Source organism: Branchiostoma belcheri, unplaced genomic scaffold (assembly GCF_001625305.1).
Source record: "Branchiostoma belcheri isolate BF01 breed outbred unplaced genomic scaffold, Haploidv18h27 scaffold56, whole genome shotgun sequence".
In the NCBI taxonomy this organism is placed as follows: domain Eukaryota; kingdom Metazoa; phylum Chordata; class Leptocardii; order Amphioxiformes; family Branchiostomatidae; genus Branchiostoma; species Branchiostoma belcheri.
In genome coordinates this window covers 1,959,296-1,985,472 of record NW_017804198.1, presented here as the reverse complement: position 1 = coordinate 1,985,472, position 26,177 = coordinate 1,959,296, and the positions used below count along the sequence as shown (strand labels likewise).

At 39.1% G+C, this 26,177-nt stretch overlaps 1 protein-coding gene across 2 annotated transcripts; it reads left to right on the top strand.

Annotated features, from left to right (window-relative positions):
* On the top strand, positions 1-26,177 carry LOC109481560. Of its 2 annotated transcripts, none has more exons than XM_019784152.1 (11): positions 1-58; positions 6,761-6,870; positions 8,468-8,556; positions 9,873-9,900; positions 12,858-12,880; positions 13,720-13,747; positions 15,224-15,303; positions 15,895-15,976; positions 23,332-23,457; positions 23,898-23,917; positions 25,877-26,177. In XM_019784152.1, exons 2-11 carry the CDS (start codon positions 6,798-6,800, stop codon positions 26,069-26,071), a joined length of 744 nt encoding a protein of 247 aa, XP_019639711.1. In that variant the 5' UTR covers positions 1-58; positions 6,761-6,797; the 3' UTR covers positions 26,072-26,177. The 2 variants fall into 2 exon arrangements, with proteins under 2 accessions (XP_019639711.1, XP_019639712.1); XM_019784153.1 differs by having other exon boundaries at positions 25,553-26,108.

Here is a 26,177-nt window from a genome sequence, read left to right as displayed (position 1 = left end):
CAACCTACGGCCTCTTTGCCGCACAGCTTTACAGCTGAAAGCACGCAAGGAGTTGGAGGTAAGCACTGATCCTTCTTAAAGTAAGTTAAGTATAGCTGTTACCGCCTATACAGGAAAACCAACTTTGTATTGGAGCTACATGTACTTCATAGCTGATAGTTAAATATCATTTAGCCAGGGCTTGCATTTTTAGCAAAGTATTATAGGTCACTCTTAATTTAATCATGGACTCCATGATTTAATTTTCTTAATAAGTGTGTTGGGCTCTTCAACATGCAACAGTTTGATGACTTTCTGAATCCACGGGATTTAATCCATGGCAAAGCAACGGGGTTGTATCTTGTATGAAATGTTGTTATTTTGTTTAGTTGACAGAGAATACCGAATATGTTAACCTCACATCACCAGTCACATAGCTGCCATATGTCAGCCGTAGGGGCAATACAACTTTCAACAAACTTTCAATAATTGTGTACTAAGCAATTGTAATCTTAGATACATTTACAAGTTAGATGTGGACCTCCCTTTGGACACTTTCAATAACTGTTCAAACCAAACATACAATCTGTAAGTACAGCAGAGCTACACTGTACATGTATGTTGCGTCAGACACTGAAACTGTTTTTTTCTCATGCCATTCACACTAGGTCACATGGCTTGTACAAATTTGTTCAATGCAAATCTAACATTAATGATTGAAATGTAATATAATACGTCATGCAGCCCTTATCTTCTTGTTAACAGTCACAAAGGGGAATGCCAAGTCGCTACATTTCCCTTAACTGGTAACATTTCCATTAACTTTGTGGTCAAACTCCCCTTGTATATCATTGTGCATAAATTTTACTGTGGAGACTAGCCTTGTGACAGAAGAGGTTGAGTCTTACACGTATAAATGTACGTGTCATGTACAGTACAGATCGCGGGATAAGCATCATCGGGATTCGGTATTTTGTATGATATAAGAATTTGCGGGATATCACGCGAGAGATTGCGGGATCGATCTCCCGCGGTATTCTTTCGGGAGGCCTGTCGTGTCCCGCGTACCGCGTAGTGAAAAGGTTGGTGCGAGACCCCGAAGTCTACCGCGGCTCCGAAAGCCGATGGCGGCGTGCCAAATGTTTATTTTTACGTCCTGCCGGGCGATCTGTGCCGGGTCGATGGAGTCTGACACCAGTCAACTTTTCTACAATTTTAATGGTGGTGAAGCACAGGACTGTACGAAAATAATGTGTATAAGGTGTTTCTCACGCGGTCATAGTTAAACTGCTACTTTTTTCAAAGCTATTGTTCAGCGCAAACTTTAAGAAACTACCGTGAATGAATACAATGTAACGTGTAGTAATAATCCCTTCGTCTCCGGTGCAAGATTTGTTACCAAGAAATAAAAATAATGAAGCGTAGTTCGTGGTTGTTGTGTTTCATAATCTTGTAGCTGTTGAGGTCTTCTCATGGGTAGCTTGCGTCAAGAAGTCTCCGTATTAGTATTAAGAATTGCGACAATTAAAAGTTTGCCCATCAAAATTCCGGGGCGTGCGTCTCCCCCCTCCCCCAAAAAATCTTGCATCAACAACGACCATGTCCATAATTTCATAATCACCCTGAAAGCGAAGTACTCCCACATGGCTGACAAAGTTTCTTTCGGTAGGAAAACATTCTACTTCTGTCACCTGCGGGGTCAGCCAACTAGATGAAAACGGAGTCGTTTTTTTTAACAGAACAACGCTATAACGTAGCGCACGTCCAAGACACGGGAGAACCCGACAAATAAATAAACACGGAAGAACCCGAACTAAACGTGCAAAATTTGACGCAGATTAATTCGTTCTCAGACCATAAAACTTGAAATTCACTCGGTACACTCCGTGGAACTAGCCTCCTCACATGTGAAAAACGTTGTTACCTTCGCCAAGAAGGTTATGTTTTCAGAGTCGTTCGAGTGTCTTTGTGTGTGTGTGTGTGTGTGTGTGTGTGTGTGTGTGTGTGTGTGAGCACGATAACTCAAGAACGCCTGGATGGATTGTCCTGATATTTGGTAGGTGGGTAGGTCTTGATCAGGCTTGATGAGACGTGGAACTGATTAGATTTTGGGCCCCCTAGCGGCTTGTTACGGTACTGCAGCTGAACTACCGGTTTTGATATCTCGTGATCTAGACATGCTAGGCTGACGAAACTTGGGTGGTAGGTAGCTCTTGTGCTGCGGAACAAGTGACGTGAGTTTGAGTCCCCTAGCTGCTTGCTCTGGAACTGCAGGGGCATTAGGTGAAAAATGTTTAAAGGCGGATAATTCAAGAACCGATTAATGGATCGTTGTGATTTTTGGCATGTAGGTAGCTGAAGTGATGCTTGACATAATGATATTACAATTATGCAAATATTAATATAATATGCATAATTAATGAGGAAATTCTATAAATCAGCTGCATTCTATGATAGGACTATTCAAGCTTGTGACATATGTAATTGAGAACGGCAAAAATACAGGCAGATATCGATTATGCAAATGAAGACTTAATTTGCATAATTAATGAGAAAATGTTATAATTACATATTGGTAATGTCTGGAATTTCATACTTGGGATATTTGAAAGCTATGTGAAGGTGAACATAGTTAAATATAACTTATTCAAATAAGGACCTCATTTGCATAATTTATGAGGACATGCTATAATGGTATGCATTGATAAGATAAGACTGTCTTCTGGTGTAGAATATGATCAACAGATATAATTGATGCAATATAGGATCCTATTTCACAATCAGGGGGGTTAATCTATAATTTCTTAGTCATAAAGGCTAAAGGCCCGGTCACACTGGGTGAACTTTGCTATAGCGTTCCTTGAGCGGTGAATAAAATTCATCACCGCTCGAAACCGCTCACCACCGCTAAACAGAAGTTGGCCCCCGTTAAAGCAACGCCGTGTACGCCCGGCCACCGCTGATGTGTCTGGAGGGGCCCTCCTACCGCTCCGAAAGTTTTGAGCTGCACAAAATATTGCGAGCGGTGAGGAGGGGGAAATTTTCCGCTCCGGCAAAGTTCATCCCCGCTCCACCAACGCCCAGTCAAAGTTTGGCATCGCTAGACGCAAGTTCGTGGACGCTTGGGTCCGCTAGGCCAACGCAGAAATCTTGAACGCTTGACCACCGCTGCTTCGCCAGCGTTGCCCGGGCGGCGATTAAACGTTGCACAAACGTTGCACAAACTTCGCTGGAGCGGTTGCAAGCGTTTTACGAGCGGACACGGGGTTGCTGGAACGGTGTCAGGCGTTGAAGCAGCGATCCATGTCGGCAATGAACTTTGGTTTGGCGTTGGTATAGAGGTGTCGGAGCGGGACCAGAATTTGGCTATAAGTACGGTGAGGAATGGACCAGGTGCTCATTTGGAATCGAGCTGCCGTTGAGTTCAGGCCTCATCTATATCAAATTTGCTCGAAGTTACAGTAAAACTGTATCACCCTGGATGCTGAGAGACTTGCTATGATTGGTGCACTAGTGTGCAATTATTTTGGGGCCACACGTAAAATGTTCAAAGAAGGGTCACACGGGCAATCACTTTATTAGGGTCACAGGGGAACTTTGCAATCTGCGAAGTTTTATTTTCATTATTAATTAAATAACGTAGTGAAGAATAGATTAACAAAATGATGTTTATTAAAGCTATAAGTCCCCCCACACACAGAACAGAACTTGTACTACTACAAAACGATCCGTTCAACTCCGTAGTCACAAGCGGTATGCCGCTAAACCGCATGCGCAGAACGCCGCTATACCAACGCTTGCGTCACCGCTATACCAACGTTCGCTACCGCTAAACCAACGCTAAAGCAACGTCTTCAGCGGTACACCGCTAAGTCAACGCCCGTGTTTTATTTTTTTCCACATTTTGGGCGCGGTGACGAGCGTTGTCGAAATTCGGCCCCCGTCCCTACCGTTAAAGGAACGCTCCAGCAAAGTTCGGCCAGTGTGACCGGGCCTTAACATCATTTGACGAAGGTATGAGATCGTGGAACTTTAGTTTTGGGATGAAATCGGGATATAAGAAAATTACAATGCCGCATGCCGGCCGTGCAGCGCGGAAAAAGAAGCTACAATCCGACGTATAACAATCGTCAGGCGGTGTTTCTGTGGGGCGGCGCATCTGACTCAACTCTTTGCATTCGCGGCCCAGCTGGTGGGCGGGTCCCCGTCTACGCGCTGTGTCAGAACGCAACGTGGTCAGGCGGCGCCGGGGAGTCTACCAGCGCCGCCACCGCCGCTGCCTACACGCGGTTTCTATGGCGACGCGGCGTTGGAACGCCCGGCCCAACACTGGGGGCCTGCATGCCCTTTTTCGTAAGGCGTAATCAAGCCTTTTTTTTATTAATTACCTCCATGAAAAATGGAGGTATTGTTTTTGGCGTGTCTATCTGTATGTCTGTGTGTCTGTCTGTGTGTCTGTCTGTGTGTGTGTTTGTGTTTCCGCACATTTGTAGTCAGCATAACTTCATAACGCCTGTATGGATTGAGATGATATTTGGTATGCTGGTAAGTCTTAGGAAGACGAATCGAAGGTCAAGGTCAAATATGGGCCTACTGGTGGATGACCTTGGTACTGCAGCAGAACTTCCGGTTTTTGTATCTTTTGTCCTGAACATGCTATGGTCTTGAATTTTTGGTGACAGATACCTTTTCTTGTCAGCAATAAATGGTGTAGGTTTGGTCCCCTAGCAGCTTGTTCTGGAACTGCAGGGGACCTTCGAGCAATATCTTTGAAAGCCAATAAGTACAGATAGGAACAACGTATTTTCATCATTTTTGGTAGGTAGGTAGCTGAGAGAGAGATGTACATAATTAAATTCAAATTATGCAAATGAGGACTTTATTTGCATAATTAATAAGGACATTCTTTAATTAGTGTTTTACATTATAGTACTTTCATACATGCAATGTATGTAACCTATGGCAGATGGAAAATCAACAGATACTAATTATGCAAATGATAACCTAATTTGCATAATTAATGCGAAAATTCTATGATTTCTTAATGGCGAATGATGGGAATGTCATACTTGGGACATCTGCAAGTTCAAAAGTTAACATCACGATGCATATATTATGTTAAAGCGGAGGTCATTTGCGTAATTAAGAAGAAATTTACATTTACATATCAAGCCCGTATTTCATGGAGGTATGAGATTTCGGAACTCTTGTTGTCTTCGTAAACCGTAGGCAACCTTCCCAAAAATCAACGTAATTCGTAATCAGTACATTAGCCGCAAAGCGTTAAGACGTAATCAGCTCTGAAACTATAACTTTACAGCGCAAATTTTGCGTAATTCGTAATCACTAACCCCCATGCAGGCCCTGAACACTGCGTGGCGTGGCGCACGAAATGTATCAAAATTTGAGGCGTAAAGAACCCTTTAATTATGCTTCGCCCCCTTGTTTTACACAATGTTTAATCTCTCTTCCGTAACTCCATACGTCAACCTCCCCTATCTAGAAGAAAAAATAAAGAATTTGAGTGACGATATGGCACGTCGATGCATTAGATTTTTTTAAAATTAGATCTGAGATAGCGCGGGTCGGGTGACATCAAAATAAAGCCGTCCACGTCGCAAGGTCGGACACAAAAATTGTTCAAGAAGGTTGTATTACTTTGTTATCTGTACCTTATTTTAAGCCACCTGATTTCCGACATTAAAAAAGAAATGTTTGGTTAACAACACTATCTATTTGCTCTACTGTTATTTTCATGCATTGACTGATTGAGAACATACTAAACATGCACGTGTAACTATGTACGAGTAAAAATCTGTCGTCAACTTGGTTCAAGTAACAGCGGCGCCGGCCCTTCGGAAACCCAAGGTCTCACACCAAAGATCGGGTTACGGGAGAGAATTTGCGTACCGCGGGATATCCCGATAAATCCCGCAGGAGATCCCGCAAACTCCCGCAGGAGATCCAGCAAACTCCCGCAGGAGATCCCGCAAACTCCCGCAGGAGATCCCGCAAACTCCCGCAGGAGATCCCGCAAACTCCCGCGTGATATCCCGCAAACCCCGCGGGACTTGATGCTTATCCCGCGAACTGTACTGTAGATCTGTCATAGCCTTATTTAACTACGTCATGTACCATCTGGTATCTATCCTCCGACAAAGTCATGTAACAAATGTGACTGCACATATTATGTTATCACTGTTACGAAAATGAAAAAGTGATATGATTATGACACAAATAAATACACACACAGTCATGTACAATGTACAATGTACAATGTACAAAGAAATTTTCAAACATTCAGATTGAAGAGTTAAAACATGCCTACTCAGCTACGGAGAGTGGAAATGGCAGAAAATATATATCTGGAAAACCTTTTCTTAAAACAAGAGTTCCGAGATCTCATACCTCCATTTCAACATGTCCTCATCAATTATGCAAATAACATCTACATTAACATAATATATGCATATATGGTGCTTACCTTTAAGTAACTTACACATTTGTCTTCCTAAGACTTATCAGCATACCAAATATCATCACAATCCATAAAGGCGTTATGAAGTTATGCTGACTACAAATGTGCGGAAACACAAACACACACAAACACACACACAGACAGACACACACACACACTCACTCACACACACACACACACACACACACAGACAGACACACACAGAGACACACACAGACACGCCCAAAACAATACCTCCATTTTTCATGGAGGTAATGAACTTCTTGCAAGACAATCTAATTACCACCATGCTTTTCTTTCCAGAGGATAGAGTCGGCCTGGGGCCCAGAACCTGAGAGGGATGGACATGAACACCATGCTATCTCTTTTGATAGCAATCATCGCGCTAAATCTTTTGACAGCAATGGTTACCGGTAACCACACTTACTCCATCACTGTTATAAGTCATATACTATGTGTCACTATTCTGGACAAAGTTTGTTAGATTTCTATAATTTCTTGCCATAACTGCACTTTGGTACTGTTCTGTTATGTTCCATAGTGGAACATACACATTTTATTTTCGTTGCTGATAGTAGAACTAGCAAGTCTAGACAACAAATCTCAGCTTAAGTGTTCAGTAATAAACTATCTACTAGTTAGTAAATGCCAAATAAGGCCACACAAATTTGATTTTTTGGTTCTCTAATTTTTGCAGAAACAAATTGAAGCGACAGGGTGAAAAAATAAAAACGGACTTAGGCATCCTCGGATATTCAACATACCAAGCTGGTAGATGATTCAAACAATGAATTTTAATTTAAACAAGAAGCCATAGGTGACAATCCTCCGTGAAGTTTTATATATTTCAACAAAATCCCAAGCGTCAACGCCAGACCTACTGTGCAGACATTATAATTAGGCAACGGTTAATACAATGAGGTCGCGTCACAAGCATAAAACATACAAAGAGCTAAATCCATTACTGCTCCCAGGGCGTGTAAAGATACTGTGCTTCAAGTTCGAAGTTCATTTTAATTACACACACACAATCATTGCATTCACATAAAGATCGGGCTATCATGGTCGTGTCTAGTAACAAAGACAGCCCCACCGTCTTACCGTGCCTGTACCTAATTAAGCGCGCCTGGAACAGGCCAAATTCCAGCAACAGTTGCGGTAATAAGCACCGCGAGTGTTACTACCGCCGGCCAGATAACCAGGATATCTGCTTAGAGTACCTCTGCTACCAGACAACTGCCTAAACCTACGGCCTATTCCACAGGATTGTAAAAGTAGGGATGTTTCTAAAATATGCATTTACTTCAATATCAAAACAACTACGGTAAAAATAAAAAGACGTGCATCATCCCGGACATAATGCCACACCACATGCGAAATTACACAGAAATGCGACGTACGGAAGAATGCGTTTTGGCTGCGAACATCTTCCAAAAAACTTGCCATCTCTTAAGCATGGGCAAAAACACTTGGAACCACTTATCAAAACCACCCCGTATCTGCATGAAGTTCCACCCCCCCACTGCTATTCCAAACAACGCGTTTTTCTGGACCATTCCAATTCGCCTCGTAATTGTAGGGGTGCGTCTGCAATATTACATTGACCGCGAAAGCAGCAACGGCAAAAATACACATTCGTGCATCAACACGGGCATGCCCGCAGAAGGCGTATAAAATTGCGTGCCGATTACACAAAGAGAACCCAGTGTTTTTACTGCGAACATGAAAAATCAGCCGATCACAACACTCCGTCCGGAGGTCCTGACCTCCTTCACGGAGTAATAACACTTTAGCAAAACAATGCCTTTATAGATGGAAAAACCGGAACAACTGGGAAAGACAAGAGCTTTCTTTTAGTGTTTGGGCCAAAATAAAGCAGTTGGGGCTTGATTCAGAACCTAAATATTTTTTTTTTTAAATCAGAAAAAAATGAAGCGGGGGAATCCAAGAGTCAATTGATTAAATTGGTGTGGCCTAAAGCATTTTTTACCCTTTCTTTTTATGTTGCAGGGGTGTACCTACTAGCACTTATACAAGTACTACAATTTGTACTAGTACTGGTATCAGTATTATTAGAATGCCTGCCAGGGGACAAGGAGGTATGTCACATATGATACATCCTTCTCTTGATGACTTCATCTTTAAACTACTGACTGTATAACCTTGAAATTTTTCAAGTGATACTCAATTGTCCATAATTTGCAATGTAAGCTTTGTTTATTACCTCCATGAAATGTGTCATGGAGGTTATATTTTCAGTTGCGTTTATCTGTCCGTCCGTCCGTCTGTCCGTCTGTTGGTCAACAAGATAACTCAAGAACGCCTGGATGGATTGGTTTCATACTTGGTGTGTTGGTAGGGTGTGACGAAAACTGGAAATAATTAGATTTTGGGCCCCCTAGTGGCTTCCCTTGGTACTGCAGCGCAACTTCCGGTTTTGATATCTCGCGATCTGGACATGCTAGGGTCATGATATTTGGATGGAAGGTAGCTCTTGTCCTCGGGAAGAAGTCACGTGAGTTTGGGCCCCCTAGCGGCTTGTTCTGGAACTGCAGGGCACTTTCTGGCGAAATGTTTAAAAGCCAATAAGTCCAGACAGGAACAACATATTTTCATTATTTTTGGTGTGTAGGTAGCTGAGAGAGAGATGTACATAATTAAATGCAAATTATGCAAATGAGGACTTAATTTGCATAATTAATGAGGAAATTCTATAATTACAGTGTTTCACATTATACTACTTCGCAACCTATGGCAGGCGGAACTTCAACAGATACTAATTATGCAAATGATGACCTAATTTGCAAAATTAATGCGAAAAGTCCAGACAGGAACAACATATTTTCATTATTTTTGGTGTGTAGGTAGCTGAGAGAGAGATGTACATAATTAAATGCAAACTATGCAAATGAGGACTTAATCTGCATAATTAATGAGGAAATTCTATAATTACAGTGTTTTACATTATACTACATACATACATGTAATGTATGTAACCTATGGCAGGCGGAACTTCAACAGATACTAATTATGCAAATGATGACCTAATTTGCATAATTAATGCGAAAAATGTATGATTTCGTAATGGTGAATGATGAGAATGTCATACTTGGGACATCTGTAAGTTAATCAAAAGTTAACATACATCACGATGCATATATCATGTTAATGCAGAGGTCATTTGCACAATTAAAGAAGAAATTTACATTTACATATCAAGATCATATTTCATGGAGGTATGAGATCTCGGAATTCTAGTTAAATTAATATTAATCATTTTTCAATGTAGACGCAAGCAAAATTTCAACATCTTATCTCGTACAGCTGGAAGATTAAATATGAAAGTATAAATTGGTTAAGATGATGATGAAATTAATAATGCATGTTCAAGATTTCTTATCATGTGTTTCTACAGGTTATTAAAAGGCGGAGAAGATCTAGAGGTAATACCACTTTTACTCTAGTAGTAGGAGATTTCAGTTTGGCTTCTTGTATAAAAAAGTTTCTCCCAAAAGAATGGCCTTTCACTGAACTATGGCACCATGCCAACAAAAAGGTCATCAGATTTCACCAGTATGAAACTCCCACCCTATAGGAGTGTTCTTCTGGATACATGCTGGGTACTTCATATTTGATTCTCGGTAATATAGTCTCGGCATTGACTGAGGAGAGGGGCAAGTTCATTTTTAACAGGAACTTTTTATGTGGCTTCCTGAATGAAAATTGTTATCTCAACACAATGGCATTTTTTCTGTTTTTTTGGGCAGTACAATGTAACTCAGCGTGTAGCTTATTAGTAACTTATTAGATTATCTCTATCCTGAGTATGAAACTCTCCAGACAGCCTCATCCTAAAAATAGTCTTTTACTTTCATTTATTTATCTATTTATTTCTGTTTTATTTAAACAGGGTAGAGACCTCAATTCTATTTTAAAACACTGCTTTTCAGGAATGCCCTGTACGTGACAAACAGTTACACATGAAAACATTTAAGCCAACACATTAAACAACACATGAAGTTACAAAACAACGAAGCGTCAAAACAAAATCGTTAACCGTTAATCAATGTCGTTAAGCCAGGCCATAGTTAGGAGATCAGAGGTCAGCAGTGTTGTTTTAGAACCTTCTTGAACGACAGATAAGACGTGGCCACTCTAACTGTGGCAGGTAGGCCGTTCCAGGCAAATGCTCCCCTATACGCAAAATTTCTTCGGCCGGATTCCAGTCGGACTTTAGGAATTCGAAGTTTTAAAGATAAGTTTGAGTTATGCCTAGTTTGGTAGATATGACATGTTCTACACAATATCTATGTGACATACGTGGTATACCAAGAACGTTATAGCCTTGCAGCACGATTCTGAAGTTTTTGGAGCTTGTCTGAGAGAGATTGGCCACAGTTGGCCCATACAATGTCACAATATACAATCTTTGGAAGAATCATACAATTAAACAGCATAGAAATGATCTGTGGTGGTAGAATTGGCACTAGACGTCTTAACACCCCTAGCCTTGAGGACACTGCATTGCAAAGCTTGTTAATATATATGCTCCATGTAATACAGGGGTCAAACCAAACACCTAGATATTTACCTTCGCCAAGAAGGTTATGTTTTCAGAGGCGTTCGTGTATGTGTGTGTGTGTGTGTGTGTCTGTCTGTCTGTAAACACGATAACTTGAGAAGGCCTTGATGGATTGTCTTGATACTTGGTAGGTGGGTAGGTCTTAATGAGACCTCAAAACGATTAGATTTTGGGCCCCCTAGCAGCTTGTTACGGTACTGCAGCTGAACTTCCGGTTTTGATATCTCATGATCTAGACATGCCAGGGTGACGAAATTCGGATGGCACGTAGCTCTTGTGCTAGGAAAGAAGTGACGTGAGTTTGGGCCCCCTAGCGGCTTGCTCTGGAACTGCAGGGTTATCTGTTTGAATATATTTAAAAGAGAATAACTCAAGAACCGGTTGACGGATCGTCGTGATTTTTTGTATGCAGGTAGCTTACGTGATGCTTAATATAATTATGTGACAATTATGCAAATATGGATGTAATTTGCATAATTTATGGAGAAATTCTAGAAATCAGCTGCATTCCATCATAGGACTATTGAAGCTTGTCGCATTGGTAATTGAGAACGAGATAAACACAGGCAGATATTGATTATGTAAATGAAGACTTAATTTGCATAATCAATGAGAAAATGTTATAATTCTGTAATGATAACTGCCTGGAATTTCATACTTATGGTCTTTGAAAGTACAGTGAAAGTGAACATCATTAAACATAATGTATTCAAATCAGGACCTCATTTGCACAATTTATGAGGAAATGCTAGAATGGCATTGTTTGTTAATATAAGACTGTCTTTTGGTTGAGAATATGATAAACTGATATAATTCATGAAAATGAGGATCCTATTTGCACAAGCAGGGGGAATAATCTATCATTTGTCAGCCATAAAGATTAACATCATTTGGCGAAGGTATGAGATCGGGGAACTCTAATTGAAACATGAAACCACTTCTAAGTACGTTCCAGAAAGAGTAAGACTTAGTTCTTCATTATCTAGACGCAGCCTTCTCAGAGTGCCGAAAAGCATAGACTTACATTTGCCGACGTTAAGTGTCAGTCTGTTAGCATTCAGCCACCTGTCAATATTGCGGAGGTCAGCATTTAAGGCTGACCTCCCAATAAAGCTGTTTATCGCGGAGGTCAGCCTTAAGCCCGTGTCATCAGCATAGATTACTATCTGGCCATTGGTTATGTAGTTTGGCATGTCATTTATATATAATATGAATGAAAGTGGCCCAAGAACAGAGCCTTGTGGGACACCTTTAGCTATACCAAGGCAGTCACTAGTGATGCCGTCTACAACAGTTACTGTTACCTGACATCTGTGTGAAAGGTATGACGTAAACCAAAACAATGCTCCGGGCTAGTTGTTATGATTACATCAATGCATGTGGAAGAGTTTTCAGCAATACGTGTAGGCTGGTCTATAAGCTATTGGGCATGAAATAAGTTACAGAAATTATCAATCTTCTTACTTGAGCTTTTACAGAGAGTATCATAATTCATTTTCAAAACTTTTTGGGACATACAATGTAGTTTACTTAATATCATTTGATTCTAGCTGTAGTTCTCATTGTCAGACAATTCAACTTAAACTCGCTGCCAGTCTTTCAATTGAAATTGTTATCAAACTGATAGAAATCGTACTTCATTCTATCAATCTTAAGAGAATATCACAAAATAATATATAGAGAAAGAGACACATTGCATATTTTTTACAATTACAACAAGTTTACATAGCAAATCTCAGCTAACTGAAGTGTTCTGAACCAGCATCTACTGGTAGATACAAAATATAGCATTTCTTACCTCTCCTTTTTATGTTACAGAACGACTGGAAGAACTCGAACAGGTAGGGCAAAAACAATCATTGTGTAAATGATTCTATCTTTTAACTTTTAAAAAACAGTTAAAAGTTACACAAATCAATGGACAACCAAAGACTAAATTCCATCGCAATTGTTGGAAAAGTTACACAAATCAATGGACAACCAAAGACTAAATTCCATCGCAATTGTTGGAAGAACATACAAATTAATGTACATGTGACAGAAATTTTGACAAAACTACATGTACATTGTAGCAGGTGAAGAATTTTATGATACAGACCTGAACAAACCATTGCTGGAGGTAGGACATATATGATCATTGTCTTTATAGTTTTAATCTTTGAACTATTACCATACACGTCACCCACTTTGGTCATTCCAAACACAGTCTAGTTTGAGAAACAGCTAAAAGTTTATAAACCAACAGACTGAATTTTGGACAACCAAGGACTTTTCAGAAGATGTAATGAATTTACAACAACATAATTGACCAGCATAGATATGAGGAAATTATGATATCTTCTTGTGTTTACAAATTTTAATGTAATGGATGTTTATTGTATCAAATATTAAGTCTTACAGCTTATGAACTGCAAAATGGCACCAAAATGACATTTGGAAGTTTTAACATCAACTTTCATAATGTTGCTAATAGATGTTTACTGCAAATTGTCAAGTAACATTCAAGTGTCCATAGTTTTCAGTGTACGCTTTGTTTATTATATTACGCATTTTTCAATTTAGACATTAAATTCAATTAGATATGAATGTATGAATTGGTTAAGATAGTGATGATGATGAAATAAGAAGTGCGTGTTTAAGATTGTAAACAGTTCTTTCTTATCATGATGTGTTTCTACAGGCAATGAGAAGGCTGGAGATTATTATAGGTACATGTAATACCACTTTTACTAGGAGATTTCAATGTTGCCTCTTGAATAAAAACGGTTATAAAAACAAAATAATGGCCTTTCACTACACTATGGCACCATGCCAGCAGAAAGATCTTCAGATTATGAAAACTTCCTCCCTGTGAATCAAGCGTGGATCTAGTGGGGGTGCACCCGGCACAGTAAAAACATAACACAAAGAATAGGGAGTTACGTAAGGTTCCAGCAGGCCCCATTAGATGTGTGTCATCCGCTGACACGCGGTGTTCTGGTATTTAGTATTCTCCAGGGCCTATAATTTCTAACATTATGTTAACTCTTGAAAAGGGTTGACACGATTTTTGACGATAAGATTATACACCAGAGAGCCTATTTTAAAAATTTCCTGGGCGAGGCCCCCAAGACCCCTCTGCGAGAGCCCCCCTCCCTCTTCAGGTGGGGGGGGGCATTCACAAATTTCTGGGTCCACCAATAGGAATGTTCTGGGTACATACTGGGTACTTCATATTTGGTTCTCAGGGTATAGTCTCCACTGATATATGTCATTGACCGAAACTAGAATGGTGTTCGCCTGTGTGTCAAGGGAGTTTCAGCCAAATCCCATTTAGTTAAAAAGGTGGTCATTTTGGTTACAAGAAGGTACAGTAAATTTGTGGCTCTTGTTGTAGTATTTGAGTTGGGCCTATCACAGAATTCCGGTTTGCATTTCTATTATATTCTGCCAGTTTCCATTTACTTTGCTAAAAATGTTACGACTGCTAAAACCTGCAACCTTTTAGCGGTCAACAAAAATGGCCAAAGCTAGCTCGTCGACAATTTGACGCAGACATAATAGATCTATCTACTACATGTAGTTAGTAGATGCCAAATAAGGCCAAATGAATTTGATTTGTTGGTTCTAAGACTTTGGAACAAAAAATATGATTCAACTGGGAAAAAGAAATAAAAACAGACCTAGGCATCCTCTGATAGTCAACATAACTAGCTGGTACATGAAAATTCAAACAATGAATTTTAAACTTTTTAGCAAAAACCAGTGCATTGATAGATGGAAAAACTGTAACGACTGGGAAGACAAGAGCTTTCTTCAATTGTTTGGGCCAAAATATGAGCCATCACTGTCTTGTCCTTTACACCAACAGACTCAGTTATTTACGTTCCGTAGTGTCCCCTCCTTTAGTTACCCTTTTTTTTATTTATACCGGTCACTTGTTTTGTAATTAACACATGTACATGTGCAGCTGCTAGTAATCCAATGTAAATTGGGCTCAGCAGTACTTAAGATGATGATGATGATCACACTGCGCAGACTGCTAATAATCCACCAACGGCGGGATAAGCAGTAACGAAGATGAAGATGAAGATGATAATGAATCAGATGATGATTTGGGACTTGATTCAGAAACTGAACCTTTTTCTTTTGTTTGGAAAATCAGAAATTTTAAATTTTTTTTTACCTCTTCTCTTTTGTTGCAGGTGATGCACTCAGTGTAGTATGTGTAGTATGTGTAATGCTACTGCTAACATGCCTGGTAGTAAAATACCTGGACCATGAGGTAGGTCATATATGATAAATCCTTCTCTTAATGACTTCATCTTTAAATTACTGAGTGTATAACCACACATGTCACAACACCACTAATAGTTCATAAACCAACAGACTGAATTTTGGACAACCAAGGACTTTTCAGCAGATGTACTGGATCTCCTAGAACACACATGTAATTGACCAGCATAGATATGAACAAATTATGATATATTCCTGTGTTTACAACTTTTAATGTAAGCAATTGTTATTATTATGAATAATATAACTTACAACTGTGAACTGCAAAATGACATTTCGACATTTCGTTAACATCAACTCTCATAATATTGCTACTAGATGTTTGTAATTGTCCATAGTTTTCAATGCAAGCTTTGTTTATTGAAAAATGATCAATATTAGTAATACATTTTGTAATTTAACATAGACCTGAACAAACTTTCAAGATCTTAACTTGTACAGCTGAAAGATGAAAAAGGAATGTATAACTTGGTTAAGATGACCATATGTATCAGGAAAACCCCTTCTTAAAATGAAATTCTGCCAAGACAATCCAAGGTAAAACTTTTACATATTAAAACCACCATGATCTTCTTTCCAGAGGATAGAGTCGAACTGGGACCTAGAACCTGAATGGGATGGACATCATCATCGAGCTATTTCTTTTTCGAGATATAACATATGTAAGTTATGATATACAACTGTTATAGTAACTTCATAATTATTATAGGTCATATACTGGATATACTGGGTGAAAAATATTTTTGAATCTGGAGCCCTTGTATTAAATTCGAATGACCTGAAATTCGGTATGGGGATACTTTGGACACATGTCCACAGGATGTTATTCACACTTTTGACATAAACCTCTTTGAAATAGTGTAAAATAGGACTTTTTTGCTATTTCCGACGAAAAGTGTACATTTTTGTACCGGTACCACCTGTGTTAAACACTAGGTCGGAATGGACCTATACCATTATTTCGTCACAGTTTGTTGCCGCAATGAATGCCGGTTAATCGACGTTTATATTGTACAGGGGTGCGTAGCGCGGTGTGTGTTTGTGTAGCGTTAGCCTAATATAAGGCTTTTAATACTGTACTACTTTCGTCTAATGTCACAACTAAATCACCCATGCGGCATGTAATGCTGTGTCAACACAACTAGACGCAGCAAAAATCAGACATACCTGACTTTGAAAACTTTGAAATGATCTTGATTCTTTGACCGTTCTAGAATGTTCTTTAGAACAGGTAAACAAACTGTGACGTAATAATGGTATAGGTCCATTAGTGCACCCCTATTGTGATAATTATATAAAACGTTCCACCGGCAAGATGACCAAAAACCTGCCGTAAGTTTCGGTTGCGGTTTAGGGCGAAACGCGTTCTATGGAACATTTGGAAGCCCCGGGCCGTACGTGTTAAGAACCCCCGGGCCGTACCGCTTGTTATCACAAGGGCCGGAACACCCGTATTGAATGTAATCGCGGCCCAGGTAGGACATAAATATAGAATACAACACGGGGTATTCCGTATCGCCCGAGGTACCAGCCCGACCGCGGGTCGGATCGCCCGACGGCCGAAGGCCGGAGGGATTTCCGATCCGCGGGAGGGCTGGGACCGAGGGTGATGCGGAATACACCGTGTTGTATTTTATTTATGTCATACCCACCCAAGACAACACGTCTTTCAATGCGAAATGAGCGAAAATTTGGTGTCCCTAAACCCAAAAAATGCAATAACATCAATTCTAACGTCCGAATTTTGTGTTCGAATTTTCGAAAGCGGTGCACGCGGTATACATAATACGGAATACACCGTGTTGTATTCTATATTACGAAAGACCAAAGTAACAACTTCAACAAGGCTTCATCGGGTCAGTTTTCACCGTTCAAAACCCATTTTCACCCTTCAAAACCCAATTTTCACCCTTCAAAACTTAATTTTTCACCCTTCAAAACCAAATTTTCACCCTTCAAAACCCAGTTTTCACCCTTTAAAACTTAATTTTCAACCTTCAAAACTCAAATTTTCACCCTTCAAAACCCAATTTTCATCGTTCAAAACTTAATTTGTCACCCTTTAAAACTCAAATTTTCACCCTTCAAAACCCAATTTTCACGCTTCAAAACTCAATTTTCACCCTTCAAAACCAAATTTCCATCGTTCAAAACCAAATTTTCATCGTCCAAAACTCAAATTTTCACCCTTCAAAACCCAATTTTCACCCTTCAAAACTCAATTTTTCACCCTTCAAAACCAAATTTTCACCCTTCAAAACCCGATTTTCATCGTTCAAAACCCAATTTTCATCGTTGAAAACTCAAATTTTCACCCTTCAAAACCCAATTTTCACCCTTCAAAACTCAGTTTTTCACCCTTCAAAACCCAATTTTCACGTTCAAAACTCAATTTTTCACCCTTCAAAACCAAATTTTCACCCTTCAAAACCAAATTTTCATCGTTCAAAACTCAATTTTTCACCCTTCAAAACCCAACTTTCACCCTTCAAAACTCAAATTTTCATCGTTCAAAAGACTCGTCCCCAGAATACTATGGTTGGCTCTTCCCAGTATGCTTTGCGTGGAGAAAAATAATGTGGTCTCTTTCCCATGGCAGTCAACTACAAACGCGAATACACTAGTGTTATTCGCTGCAGTCTCGCCGTGCCCAGAACGTAATTATATATTATATCGGACGCTGAGGAAGGAAAACATTTCCAACACCCAAGCACGATTTTCAACCGGTTAGTTAGTTAGAATGGGGAGGGGGGCCGGGGGCGTTTCTAAGTACTTTGACTAAGTTAGAGCAGTTTTTTCGTGTTTATAAATTATGTTGTGGACAGAGTCCGACCATGGAGCTACCTCCATGGTCCGACCAAGGACATTATACACACAGGACATTATACACACAGGTGTTACATTTGTGTATAATGTCCTTGGTCCGACAGACTGTTGTTGGTTTCTTGTAACCCCAAAACTTACTGCTCCATTGGTTTTGGAACTACTTGTATTTGTTTTGAGTGGCGGACAGACGTATATTTTCCGACATAAATTCCCAACTATTTTCCACTGACACAGTTCAAGAGTCTCCAAATTGTTACATAACTGTTTGGCGCGATCACAAGCTAATCTTACCCATTGCATTCTAAAGTTGCAGCTTCTGCTGACCCAAACTTTTTACACTTTTCGTAGCCCACATTTTGTTGCTTATGCATAGAGCTCATTGTAATTCATTCATTAATGTGCACAGATTGTCTCACCGTTCCTTGGCTTTTCTTATTCATTTCCACCCTGCTCTTTCTCACTTCTCAAATTGTTGTGAACTACCGGTATCCTACCTTCCCCAAATGTATCATCCTATATGCTGTCTGTTGCATTGTTATGAATATGATATGACATGTTTTGACTTGCGGATAATTAGAATGTGGAGGGGAGTGTTTCTACTTTTACTCTAAGTTTAGTAACGGTTCGGTTTTTTCGTCTGAATTGTTGTGGTCAAACTGTGAATGGGGCTGCCTCTCCACCGAAAGTTCCCCAGAGCCAAACAGTTATATAACAATTTGGAGAAACTGTGTCAGTGGAAAATAGTTGGGAATTTATGTCGGAAAATATACGTCTGTCCGCCACTCAAAACAAATACAAGTAGTTCCAAAACCAATGGAGCAGTAAGTTTTGGGGTTACAAGAAACCAACAACAGTCTGTCGGACTCTGTCCACAACATAATTTTATAAACACGAAAAAACTGCTCTATTTAAACTTAGTCAAAGTACTTAGAAACGCCCCCGGCCCCCCTCCCCATTCTAACTAACTAACCGGTTGAAAATCGTGCTTGGGTGTTGGAAATGTTTTCCTTCCACAGCGTCAAATTTAATATATAATTACGTTCTGGGCACGTCGAGACTGCAGCGAATAACACTAGTGTATTCGCGTTTGTAGTTGACTGCCCTGGGAAAGAGACCAAAAGGGTTTGTAGTTGACTGCCCTGGGAAAGAGACCACATTATTTTTCTCCGCGCAAAGCATACTGGGAAGAGCCAACCATAGTATCCTGGGGACGAGTCTTTTGAACGATGAAAATTTGAGTTTTGAAGGGTGAAAATTTGAGTTTTGAAGGGTGAAAATTGGGTTTTGAAGGGTGAAAAATTGAGTTTTAAAGGAGTACTAACCTCCAGAAAGACGTGCTATTTTCCTATACATCATGCTGCAATGAATACATAACTAGCCGACTTTTTACATAATTTCGCTTGTACGACTTGCGCAGCGCATGTTTTTAAAGTGATATTAATATCATTTTCCCCCATGCTGAACCACAATTGATACATCCGGGAACTCTGGCTTACGCAATTCTCATACACTTCAGGTCAACATACACATTTTTCGGCGAAAATGGTAGGAGACAAACACACTAACAAGCTGATTATTGAGAAATTACTTGCTTTACTTTGCTTGACCTGTGGCTTGGATATTATAATATCAGGATGTCGAATACAGTGGTAGCCAGTTTCATCCTGCGTGTTTTGATTTTCTCAACTTATTTGCATGTAAGTATTACTTGAACAGATAATTAGATTACGCCTCTTGTGGAAAGGATAACTAGATTACGCCGTTTTTTTCATCTTCAATATTTGCGGCATAAATGAGGGGCGATAAGGACACCAACAAAGACAATGGTTGGTAGGATATCAAAGAACACAAAAGGGTACGAATTTTTCTTATCGCCCCCGAAATGAGGAATGTAACGTAAATTTTTGTTTAAAACATAGACACCAATGGGGTAGCGTGGTGTATTCTGGGATAGTTTTGAGGTTATTTGAAGAGTTTGTCCTGGATTCGATGCGTTTTAAGTCTTGCGCGCAAAATGGGCATTTAATTGTATCCTGTAAAATAATATGCATTTTTCACTTCCAAAACTAAATGCCTGTCGAAATATAGCACCCCCTTCTGGAGGTTAGTACTCCTTTAAAGGGTGAAAATTTGAGTTTTGAACGATGAGAATTGGGTTTTGAAGGTGAAAATTGGGTTTTGAAGGGTGAAAAATTGAGTTTTGAACGATGAAAATTTGAGTTTTGAACGATGAAAATTGGGTTTTGAAGGGTGAAAATTGGGTTTTGAAGGGTGAAAAATTGAGTTTTGAAGGGTGAAAATTGCGCTTTGAAGGGTGAAAATTTGAGTTTTGAAGGGTGAAAAATGAAGTTTTGAACGATGAAAAATTGAGTTTTGAAGGGTGAAAATTGGGTTTTGAAGGGTGAAAATGGGTTTTGAACGGTGAAAACTGACCCGATGAAGCCTTGTTGAAGTTGTACCTTTGGTCTTTCGTACATGTATCAATAATGTAGGTCACAAAACAAGAATGATCCTGTGACGCTGGTTGGGCCGAATCTCATGCATGTGAGAGTGCAGATAATATAGTTACTCCATCATTGTTATAAGTCATACATATATGGGTATCACCATTCTGGGCAAAGCTTGATAGATTTCTAAAATTTCTTGACATAACTGCACTTTGGTACTGTTCTGTGTAATTTCCACTATGATAGTGGAAATTATATTGTATTTTATTTTCGTTGTAAAGATTCAAACGAAGTCTACTAGTGTGTAATTACATTAAATATGTTTTCATAGGCGTTCGTGTGTGTGTATGTGTGTGTATGTGTGTGTGTGTGTGTGTGTGTGTGTGTGTGTGTGTGTGTGTGAACACGATAACTCAAGAAGGCTAACTTTTGGATTGTCTTGATATTTGGTAACTGTGTAGGACTTGATAAGACGTCAAAATGATAAGATTTTGGGCCCCCTAGTGGCTTGTTATGGTACTGCAGCTGAACCTCCGGTTTTGATATCTTGTGATCTGGACATGCTAGGTTCATGAAATGTAGATGGTGGACAGCTCTTGTGCTGGGAATGAAGTGACATGAGTTTGAGCTCCCTAGCGCTGCTTGCTCTGGAACTGCAGTGGCGTTAGTTGAAAACTGTTTAAAGGCTGATAACTCAAGAACCGATTGATGGATTGTTGTGATTTTTGGTATGTAGGTAGCTGAAGCGATGCTTGACATAATAATATAACAATTATGCAATATGGATGTAATGTGCATACTTAATGAGGAAATTCTATAAATCAGCTGCATTCCATGATAGGACAATTCAAGCTTGTGACACGTAATTAAGAACGACAGAAATGCATTGTTTATCATTTATTGTTTATTGTCATTTTGCACATAAAAAAAGTAACAGTATAAAATGAAATTATATACAAACAAATATATGCTGGAGAGCCCAAGAAACCTGTAGGTTTGTCTAGTGGACTCTCCCAAATCCTATTAATTTTACGATCTCTTATTTACATACATTTATTACATTTAATTTAACTGCAATGTATTAAGGGACAAGCAAACAAATGAACTCAAAATAGGTACAAGATAATATAAAGTTAACACGGCGAATTAAATATCTAAACAATAAAGTAAGACAATCAAGAACATATCATATTGAACAAAAAAACAAATTTCCATTAGTCAAATCATAAGTTATTATGAGTAAGAACAACATAAGAAACCAATATTAACACAAAGAAAATATCATAGCATAAGAAAACAAGGAATACAAAAGCAAATCAGGAAGTGGTAGATGGCTTCTCTATCAGGTCAGTTTTTAAATGTCTTTTGAAAGTTGGAAGGGATTGACAATTTTGCTGTGAGTGACTTAAACTGTTCCAAATTAAGGGGCCTCTAAACATTATCGTGAACTGTTTCATATTTGATTTTGTCAGGATCGGTCTTAAATCATTTTGCTTTCTAGTACTGTAACTGTGGATAGCTGAGTTGTATTGAAATATGTCCTGGAATTGAACTGGTAATTGTGAACTTTTGTGTAAAACTTTGTGGACAAAAATTGCTGTTTGGAGTTTGCATGCAGATATCAATTATGCAAATGAGACTTGATTTGCATAATTAATGGAAAAATGTTATAATTCCATAGTGGTAACTACCTGGAATTTCATAACTTGGGGCATTTGAAAGTTAGGTGAAGGTGAACATCATTAAACATTAGGCCACACTGACTTAATTTTCTGGATGACATCCTCTGAAGACCTACAAACTAGTGCGCACGGGCGAATAAAAAAAAGTTCCGACCAAAAATTAAAATGCTACTAAATCACAGGAATACAAAGCTGGTATTGTGAATTCACGGCAGTACATAGCGACGTATACTACAAGCCGGCACATGCTGGCTTTTTGCGGAATTTATGAATCGGCACTGTACGTATATACTGAGTTCAAGTTGAGTCGTGGAGCTTCGGTAACCTGGGCTCCGTATTGTAGCTAGCTGTCATGGACTACCCAGGCCTAGAGCCAGGCCAGAGCCTCGGAGGCAGAACAGGCGAAAATCAATGCGCGAGCGGATGTCATCCATAAAATTAAGGCGGTGTGGCCTTACTTATTCAAATAAGGACTCCATTTGCATAATTTAAAAGGAAATATTATAATGGCATTCTTTGTTAAGATAAGATTTCTTTTGGTGTAGAATATGATCAACAGATATAATCAATGCAATTGAGGATCCTATTTGCACAATCAGGGGGATTAATTTATAATTTTATTGTCATAAAGGCTAACATCATTTGGCGAAGGTATGAGATCGTGGAACTCTAGTTGCTGTATGTTTTTACAAACAGAAATTACCACCATGGCCTGTAAGGACGATAGCGTAGAGTATGACAGAGTTTACCAGTATGTTGTTGCGGTTTATCTCTCTACAAATACTCGTATCAACGAATGTACAGCTGGCACGGACAACTGCAACATTGATACAACCTGTCTAGCTTTACATTTCACTATTTACTGTGTACCGTTCTTTTATCAATAATGTAGGTCACAAAACAAGAATTATATTTTCCTTGACAAGAATGATATTTTGCAGAAGTTCAGGGCTGGGAGATATAGCTCATCAGTGATGACCCATTTGGGCTGTAAAGTTTGTAGCAAAAGAGTAAAAGAGTAAGGTGGAGACTACTAATATGTTCTTGTGGTTTGTTTCACAGATATCGACGAATGTGCAACTGCCACAGTCACAGACAACTGCCACAATGATGCAACCTGCACTATCACAGACGGCAGTTTTACCTGTTCTTGTGACGCTGGTTGGGGTGGCTGTACATGTAATCCTGGTAAGAACAAGCGAGTTAAGTGTACATCTGTAAAATATAATGCTGTCACTGTGTCGGCTATCAGCTATACAGTATGTACACTACTTTAATTGAGTTTCATTTTACAAAATCCCTTACAACCTTTTTAACAATACAAAAGACCATCCTATTGCAGAAAACAATCCACTTAATTCAGATAACAATTCACCGAATTTATCCCCAGCCCCTGCAATCTCTTCTGCCCTTGATTCCCTGATAACTGCGGAAGACCTAACCGGTGCCATTTCAAATGTCAAGAATAACAAATCTAGTGGAAATGATATAATTTTAATCGAAATATTGAAATCCGGTAAACTGATATTGAAAACTCCACTTCTCCAACTATCTGATACTTGTTTACGTAACGGATATGTAGTGGATACAAAATAAAGTATTCCTTACCTCTCCTTTTTATGTTACAGAACAATTGGAAAATCTCCAGGTAGGACATACATGATTGTCTTAATGATTTCATCTTTGAACTGCTGTATGGCCATTTGTGTCACCCACTTTTTGTCATTTTAAACATTATACATGTACATACCGGTAGTTTGAAGAACAGCTAAAAATACATAAATCAACAGACTGAACCAAAGAGTTTTTCAGCAGATATTTACCGATAGGTCAGCATCTACAGTATTTATGAAATACCACAGTGACTATGTTCACATTAACAATTGTAATACATTCCTGGGATGGATTTTTTCAATAATGACTTGAGTGATGACTGCATGTAACTAGAAAGGCCAATGTTTGTTTGGGAGCAAATACTAGTACAGCATATATATTTCACCCATTCTTCTTCCCCATTACAAAATAGACTGTTTCATCAACCTTTTCCATAGCCCATTCCATTGTTTGTAACAATTTTTCTCGAAAGCCTCATGGCCTATACAGTGATTTTCAGTGTTCTGAAACCCTCGGTTCTTGTAAGCAACAAATATTTTGAAAACCCCATGTGTTGCTCAAACCCCCATACAGTGCTTTTTAGCAAAAGTATTCTTCGCAGTGCTTTTCCATAACAAAAATTTGGGACCTCATACCTCCATGAAATATGTAGAATTTTTGTAAATGTTTGTTATTTCAGGATTATTGATCATTGAAAAAAGGTCATAATCACCAGAGTTTATTTTGATTTATGGTTTTCTACACTCAAATTACAATATTTTGCATGTGAAATTCCTATCTTTTGTCAATGTTTAATTCTAACATGTCCATATTAATTATGCAAATGACCTCTACGTTAACATAATATATGCATAGTGATGTTTAAGTACCTTACGCATGTCAAAAGGTAAAAAATTTCCATCATTCACCATAAGTAATTATAAAATTTTCACATTAATTATGCAAATTAGGTCATTATTTGCATAGTTTGTATCTGCCATAGATGACATGCATTACATGTATGAAAGTATCATTACATAATACAGAATTTTCTCATAAATTATGCATATTAAGTCTTCTTTTGCATAATTTGCATTTAGTAATGTACATCTCTCTATTAGCTACCTACATACCAAAAATGATGAAAATATGTTGCTCCTTTCTGGACTTTTCTGCTAAAAAGATTTTGCCAGGAACTCCCCTGCAGTCCCAGAACAAGCTGCTAGGGGGACAAAACCCACACCACATATTCCTGACAGGAAAAGCTCTGTCAACCAAAAATCCAAGACCATAGCATGTTCAGGACAAAAGATACAAAAACCGAAAGTTCTGCTGCAGTACCAAGGTCAGTCACCAGGAGGCCCGCATTTGACCTTGACTTTTGTCTTCTTATAACCTGTGTACCAACATACCAAATATCATCACAATCCATAAAGGCGTTATGAAGTTATGCTGACTACAAATGTGCAGAAACACACACACACTCACACACACACACACACACTCACACACACACACACACACACACACGTACACACACGCACACCAAAACAATACCTCTATTATTCATGGAGTTAGAAATATTCTCAAAACCCCCGATACAGTGCCTTATGAAAACTTAAGTGTTCTAGAAACCCACAAAGAGGTGATTTTCAGTAACCCCAATGTGATGCTTTGTATCTGCTTAAAGATTACCTTTCGATGCCACCCAGTATCTGCTTGAAGCACAACAGCAAGTTGTCATAGCCACAACACATTTGAATAAAGGAGACACATCCGAAGGTTTGTAAGCTGAGTTGGAGCAGGGGTCAGGGGTACTTTATAATCATTGTCACCAGAACTGTGTAAGTTAGCCCAGATGTGTACTCCCTGAAATTTGGTGGGACGTAACAGTTGTAATGCACTCAGTCATTTCATTTTCTATGATTCTGCGACATTATGGTGCACCTGTTTACCAATTTAGAAATCTGCACATCAGAGGTAATAATGAATATTTCTCTCTCACTATCTCCAGTTGCAGTTTTCCCCACAAGATCTTGGCGATGATCTGGCTTGGACAGATTCTGAAGTACTTCTTGATTCAGAACCTACGACTGATGCTGATGCTGGTCCTTGTACTCTACAGAGTGTCAGATACCATAGCCCAAACATCCTGACTGTGGACCTCTTAACCTACGGTAAACAGATCAACGGGTTTACTATATACTAGTAAGCCTGTAAGGTCGTGTTTAAGTGGAATCACCCAAACCGCGATTCGGGTAACTCACATTCCTCACATCTGGTCCACGTGCCACAAACCGTGTCCGATCACAATT

What these genes read in the sequence shown, in the direction of transcription:
- LOC109481560 (XM_019784152.1), top strand. Translation starts at nt 6,798, where the DNA reads ATGGACATGAACACCATGCTATCTCTTTTGATAGCAATCATCGCGCTA. An exon ending in TTTGACAGCAATGGTTACCG is followed by an intron (nt 6,871 to 8,467) that starts GTAACCACACTT and finishes TTTATGTTGCAG; the next exon opens with GGGTGTACCTACTAGCACTT. An exon ending in TGGCTGTACATGTAATCCTG is followed by an intron (nt 23,458 to 23,897) that starts GTAAGAACAAGC and finishes TTTATGTTACAG; the next exon opens with AACAATTGGAAAATCTCCAG.